Source organism: Phasianus colchicus, chromosome 21, assembly GCF_987193195.1.
Source record: "Phasianus colchicus chromosome 21, bPhaCol1.hap1.1, whole genome shotgun sequence".
Classification (NCBI taxonomy): Eukaryota; Metazoa; Chordata; class Aves; order Galliformes; family Phasianidae; genus Phasianus; species Phasianus colchicus.
In genome coordinates, this window is record NC_143456.1 from 8120098 (window position 1) to 8127368 (window position 7271).

Consider the following 7271-nt stretch of genomic DNA (forward strand, 5'->3'; position numbering starts at 1 on the left):
TGATCAACCTTCTCTGCACTGGCTGTGTACTACTGATCCCCTGTAGTATTAATCTTGAAGTTCTGGAAGGACTGACTTATGAACTGCAGTGTTACACTGCATGCAGTTAAGCATTAAACTTCAAAAGATTGGAATTGATATCTTCAGGGAAGTTGCAGATATCCTTATAGAGGATTCAGGCCCTGATACTACAGCTGAGGTGTTTATTCTGGCTTCCATCAATGAATCAGATTAAATACAGTGCTATGTTAAGTGTTTTTGTATATTATTTCCTTTTCACTGCCTGTTTCCATCAGGGCAAACTCTTCACTTCAAACAGGAAAAGCAGGTTGGCTTCTAAATGAATCAGGAAATGCTGTCGTTGGAACTTCCTTTCTGTTTCTTTTATTCCCTCTACAGTTTTTGTATAGTTTGCTTTTTGGATGACTTTGATCAGTCGGTGTCTGTTTCATTCTGGATAGGTGACTTTAAATCCCAGTTTACACAGATGTGTCTGCTGAGAACTGTATGCCAATTCACTTTGCTGCTGGATTCCTCTTCTGAGTGACCGTTTAATTCTTAAATTAAATGTCAAATTCAAATGTACAGAGAGGAAATCCTGAAAACAAATAGCATTTGCTGTCTGTCCTCAAGTTCCCAAATACCTCCTCTTGGTATGAAAAGGTATCTTAAAGCAACTTTGGTCGCCACAGCTTTTGAAATGATCAGCAGCTCCACTGCCTGCAGGAATGAGGTTCAGGCTGTGCACATCATGGACCCAAGTCATGTCAGACAAAGTAATGTACAGCTCACAGTGTTCATGTGGAGCAATGTACAAATTCCATTGTGATTTTAGTAATGGAAAAAGTGGACTTGGAGCCCTCTCGAGAAGCAAAGTATATCTTAATTTTCAGTCTTTCTAACAGGAGGACAGATTTCCCTGAATGCTTGATGAGTGGCTGGAGGTACAAGTACTTATAAGACCATAAATATAAGCTTTTTTTCTCTTTTTTTTGCTGCTGCTCTGCCTCTGCTCGAGTTTGTTTAATGCAGACAAAAATGGCATTTATAATCGTGTTTCTAGGGTTGCAAAATACAAACGCAACTAAGGGTAAACACGCATTGCTTAATCTTCAGCATCTAGAATAATTGAACAATGATGAGAATTAAGCTCAGAAATGAATTAATGGCACTGCAAGCATTGAAAGCTTGTGTCCTTCAGAGGAGAACAAGCAGTACCTCCAGTCTTTTGTGAGAGCAGCATTTCTTGGTTCAGGCTGTGGAAAGGAGAAAGGCGTTGGAGCAAACCATCCCCCTCCCCTCCTTCCCTTCTCACTTTGGAGTTCCCTGACCACCACCTTTCTGCTGACCTCTGTCTCCACTCACTTTTCCCTCAGGAGCATCCCTGTCTCTCAGTGGTGTCTGGTGTAATGTTATGCTTTCTTGGAATGTTTCATGAATACATAAACATCGCTTGCTAATTTCCTGTAAGCCAGATCACGTTGGCGACTGCTGCTGCTTCTTCCAGTGTGTTTCTTTTGTCCTAATTCCAGTTCATGTTTTATGGAAGCTGTTGAAGAAACTTACTCTGGGTTCTGTTGTATCTAAACCAGATCCCACTGAAATGGAAAGTAACAGCAGCCTCCAGAAAACAAAGCAAGATGAGCTTTTACAACTCAGAACCTTACTAAAAATTCTTGATTTGAATTCATTTTCAGCTTGGAAGTGAAATGGGAAATAGTCAGTGTAATTCCTCATTGAATTTCATTGATTGAACTCTTTTTTTTTTTTTTTAATGGAAGTGGGAACTTCCAATTGGATGTCAAATCTGAATGTATCAGTGGATAAATGCAAAAGCAAAGCAGTGATTGGATGTGTGCAGATGTGCTCCTTGCACAGCACATGGAGCTCTGTGAGGAAGAGGTGCAATAGCACTGCCAGCTTCTTTCCTTCAGCCTTGTAAAGTGAAACGCTGTCGAAAGGCTGCAGAGTGAGAGCTGGCTGATCTCCCTGATTGTTTGGAAGGAGACAGGAGAGGGGTAAGAATATAAGATTTCATGTAAAATGTTGAAAGCAGGACGGTCCCACCGGGGCATTCTGCAGAGCTCTGCCTGTAAAGCTGCCCAGGCTGAGCATCCTGCAAGGCCTGAGTGCAGGGATTGCAGAAGGGATTGGGTTCAGATCACAAAAACATCAGCATTTGTTCCAGCCAACCTAAACCAGGTACAGCTTTTTCCAGAGATTAAAATCATTACTGCTCCCCTGCACGTCAGTGATTCTCATTTCTGTTGATAATGAGTGTTGCTGGAATTAAATACCACCGTATCTAAGGAATTATTAGGTGAAATGGAAATGATGGTTTTAAAAATCACTATAAAAATTGGCTCCACCAGTCCTGGCCTGCAGAAAGACTCCCCAAAACAATCTGCTAGGTGTATGCCAGTTTTCACAGCCTGCTATCCCACGGGGACAAGGAATTCAATAGTGCCCTACATTTTTAATGTGCTGCAGCTTTCTTTTTTTCTTCTTTTTTCTTTCTTTTTTTTTCTTTTTTTTTACAAGAAAGGAGAGGAAAGAATAAAAACATTTAATTGCTGGGGATTAGCAGAACAGGCAGCCTGTGTCCTGACTGGGACAAAATCAGTTTGAACAACTCTTTCTAGTGGAGTCATTTCCCCATTTCCTTTTCTGAATATACTGTGTAAAAGAATTTTGCTCAGCATCTATTTGCTTTTCCAATTTGCGGCTAGCAGAACTTGCATTCAGTGTTAAACAGAGAGCTAATGTTACAGAAAGCAGTTAAATAGTTACTGGGTTGTATCCTTAATTGCTTGCTTTATTTTTTTTTTCCTTAAACATACTTAGGGAACCTATCTTTGGTAGTCCTGAAATCATATGATATTGCTGCAACTCGGAGATGTTTTGTAATGGGCATGTGACTGATCCACTTTAATGAAAGTTCACGTCCAGTACACGCATGCAAACCTCTTCCTCAGCTAGCAGAACAAAGCCAAGGCGAATTGGCAGAGCCTGGAGGAGCAATGTGACTTTTTGTTCTTGCATCACCCTGAGAACATAACCTCAAGTGAATTTTTCTGAACCATCCTTGCTACTGTGTGCAGGCTGATCTCCCCCCTGTGCCAGCAGCAGGCAGATGAATCAAGTTCAGCTTGTTGCACCCGTTTGAGTTTTTCTGCTGTGGAAGATGAGGCATAAACGTGTGATGTTGTGCTTAAAGGGAGACCTTAGCAGCTGGGGTAATTGCAGGGAACAGTGGGATGGAAAGCCACAACCTGTTGGTTTGGAGTACCCACAGCAGCTGGAATTCTCCCTCACATGCAGCTGCATATAGAGTGGGAACAAAGGAAGTTGAAAGGCTTTGACATAGCTTCAAAGGGATAGAAAAGCATTTGTTACTCCTGACCCTAAGAAAGAAAAGCCATCTGCGTGCAGCTCAGTTTTAGCACTTTTCCAGTGTGCTGCCCGACTATTGTGTGTTACCTGTCCTATATTTAAACTATTCTGAGTTTAATCCAAGTTCCTGTTTCATTAGCCTCTGTTTATCCATATGTTCAGTCTCGGTCGTCTCTCTTTTCTACTCTTTTTCTTTGGTTAAGCTAAAGTTGTATTTACCCTCAAGACTGAAATGAGTCATTTGATGTCTTGAGAAAACAAATATAATTTTCCTGTGGTGAGAAAAGGAACCGTGCTTTCATCTTTGGTTCTCTTGGCTTTCTTTATTCCATCTTAAGGAGAGAGAAATCTGCAGATCGAGCTTTGTTTAACCTTATTTTCCTTGATCATAGCTGTAGTAAAACTTGACCCTGTTTTCTAAAAACACTTGCACGAGGTCTCATGACTTTGTGAACCGTAAGGAAACTGCATGACAGCACAGGGGAGGAGTTCCCAGATCATTCTGCAGGCTGTGCAGGAGCTGTCACGTGCTGGCAAGTGTGCCTGGCTCCGTGCAGGAGGCGAGATGGCCGGGCTGGGTCAGAATGTGGGATGGGGATGGGCTGCAGCACCCCACAGCAGCACACTGCTGGCCCCAGGGCAGGCAGGGCTCACAGCTGTCACCTTGCAGTGTGGTACTCTGCATTGAGAAAAGCTGCATTTCCCTAACATGGGAAAATGGGATCTCAAAGCTGATGGCTTTATATTCAACGTCAGGAAAAAGCTGTCCTGGTGGATGAAAGCAAGCTACTCGAAGGAATTGCTTTCCACAGCTCTGCAGTTATAACATGGCACACGTCTCTGGCTTCTAACGTTTTGAATTGTCTGTGCATATTGCATTTCTCATTTGAGAACAGAAATAAATCTGGATTATTCTTTTCCCAGGGTGCTGGCACAGCCATCGGAGAGCTGCCTCCGTACTTTATGGCGAGGGCGGCCCGACTCTCTGGTGCTGAACCTGATGATGAAGAGTACCAGGAATTTGAGGAGATGCTGGAACATGCAGAGACTGCACAAGTAAGAACAGTGCAAAACAACAGAATTAATAAAACACAGAACTACTAGATGGGAGTAAATAATCATTGCAATGAAATGGGAATAGGCCAAAGATCAGTTGGTGCAAGTACACAAGGGACTTCCCAGGGGTGGAGGGAGATTCTCCATCGGGTAGAGATACTTCTGGGGGTAAGAGATTGAGAATTGAGCTTGTTAAAGCACGTGTGGTAATGCAGCCAAAGCATTTGCTACAAATATTGCATTTATTTACAGTTCCAAAGGCAGCACAGTATGGGTAGAGAGAAAGCAAACTAACAAGTTGGTGACAGAGGAGAGGCTGTAACAACCATGGTTATGGAAAAGCTGTATTTAAAACCTCCCTGGGCCAGGTGACTGTCAGTCAGCTCATCCCTCCCCACATGACCTTGGCTGCTGACAGCCTCATCAGTCAGAGGAAACATATTTTTCCTGATGTGAAAAATGCAGTGAAACTGCTCTGAATCCCTTTATGTTGTTGATCTCGTAATTTGTTCTCTTGAAAGATTAAATACCATTTATGTGATAACATAGTTTGCAACTGATGCTGTACGTCAGTCAGATGTTACAATTCTGCATTCAGGACAGGAGCTTTCATCTTCTTCAGAAGCCATCCACAGCCATTCACTGTTCTGCTAGGGAACTTTCTTGATATAAATAAATGCTTCTCTTCCCCCCTCCTCGATAGTGGATGAAGCTTTTGGAAATACTGAGTGCAATCTAGAACTGCTAACAGTGAACCCTGTGTTTTATGAGAGCCTCCCCCTGCTAAAAAGTTCCATAGGGTTTTCCTGCTATTTCACCAGTAAATTCTTCTGTTTCTTTGAAGATGTAGTGGAAGGGGGGAAAAAAAACTGCTTTGGTCTTTGTTGTGCTGTCAGTCTTTGCTTGGCAAAGTAATCCCCAGCTGTATAAAAAGCACGTCCCATTTAAAGAAAAAACACCAACAGTCAAATGCATGACTTGAGAGCTGAGCTGCTATCTGTGTTTACTGAAACTGTCCCAGCAAATTATATGCACATAAAGCTCTGGGAGCAGCCAGAGCCGTTTCCAGAATGCACAGTGAGATTCTTGGGCAGAACATTTTTGCTAGAGAGTGTTTTATCAGGACAGGCCAAAACGTGGCTGGCTGTACGGACTGCTCTGAGGGAACGGATGGCGTTGTGTCATTCATTAAGGAAAACGGTGCTGTTACTTAACAGTATTTTTGATTTTATTTTCTTGACAATTGAGTTGGGATTGAAACATGTTTTGTGGATGGATAGCCAGAAAAAAAAAATCTTTTTGAACTACACTTGTGGTTTGGTTTCTATAAAATTCTCTTAACATGAGGCTTTGACAGTCTGATTAAATTGTATTACACTTATAAAACTGACAGTTCAGTTTTTTCCACTTAATAACATGACTTCCTTTTGGTTTTTGGCATCGATCGTGTTTTTGCTAGATGTCTGTGGGAGGCAGGCCTGCCTATTCCTATGACCTTGAGTAAATCCCAATTGTTAGCGTAGCTTATCACTATTTGTTCTGTAATTGCAACTCCGTGACCAGTTATAAAGCCTATTTTTAAATAGCTCAATAACAGTCTTTATTACCTGCATCAGCTTGTGCCGTTCTCCAGGTTTAGGTTTTACGCCCGTGAAAGCAGGGAGTGTGACAAGTGTGTCACACCATGGAGGCTGTTTGACGTCAAGTGACAGAAGCCTTCTCTCAGCATAAAGGTCTCACTTCAGCCTGCCTCATTGAAGGGCATGAAATCGGGTGTGTTGGAAGAATAGCCTCCCCCTCTACTTCTGCTGAGTAGAGAATGCCTACAAGGCACAGCCAAACAGCTTGACGTTCTGCCTGCGTGTGTTTTGTTTAGAGCTGCTTGCTGCTGTTTCTCAAGAAACAATGGTAATTTTGAGAACCAGATGAGGATCTTCTATAGTGAGAATAGACCATGAATTGAACATCCAGCCTGACTGATCTTTGAGGGGGGAATGTTCCTGCTAGTTTGGCAGCTTAAAAAACAACCACCAAAAAAAAAAAGGGAGCTTAAAATTTTACACTGTTCATTCCTTTTAGTCCTCCATTCAAAACTGCATGGAGTGAAATATTATTTACTTTACTTTAAAGAGTCTGTTGGGTGATACTGTGTCAATTGTAAATCCAAGTGACCTTTCTCCTTGAGCTGGGTTTTGAGAAAACCCATTATCCTGCAGATGATGTGAGTCTGCCTCATACTTTCCCCATTGCTGTACTTCGGAAAAGCCCCTCATTTTAAAGCACACTCACTTCTCCTTTCCAAGCATCTGTGCATGCTGTAGAACCAGTCCTGTTTGCACACACCGAGCTCCAGAGCTTCTCCTGCCTTGTAGCTGCTCTTGTTGAAATTGAGTGGCTTTGCCCCAGAGAAGGAGTGTGGTTTACAGGCAGGGCTCTTGTTTCTCAGAGCTGCACACAATGCAGAGCCCAGCGTGCTATAGGAGCAGAGCAACTTGCTCTGATTTGTTACTGCTTAGTGTTTTAGAATTATACATGTTTCAAATGGTGTTCAGTTGCTCTGAACTCTCTTCCAGTCAAACTCCAGAGCAGTGGTCATTTTTAGCAGAGCTCTCCTGTGGCAGTGGGGCATCTCCAGCACTGCGTTCAAACCAACCTCTCAATTAGGGGAAGTGAATCTGCTGCTTAGTGCTGGGGCAGCACATTGCTAATCATACAGTGTGAGCAGAGCTCTGTGCAGCCTCGTGGCCACACACCCGAGTGCAGGGCTTTTCCTTTTCTCCTGATTAATGGTTGCTGATTGTGAAGTGCTCTTGTGTTTTCTT

At 42.7% G+C, this 7271-nt stretch overlaps 1 protein-coding gene across 3 annotated transcripts in view; it reads left to right on the forward strand.

Annotated features, from left to right (window-relative positions):
- VMP1 (vacuole membrane protein 1) overlaps positions 1 to 7271 on the forward strand; it is a 59787-nt gene that overhangs the window by 23165 nt on the left and 29351 nt on the right. For all 3 annotated transcript variants that reach the window (XM_031591529.2, XM_031591528.2, XM_031591527.2), the window contains one exon: positions 4318 to 4449. In XM_031591529.2, coding sequence (XP_031447389.1) covers positions 4318 to 4449 — 132 coding nt within the window. The remainder of the gene's footprint in view (positions 1 to 4317; positions 4450 to 7271) is intronic.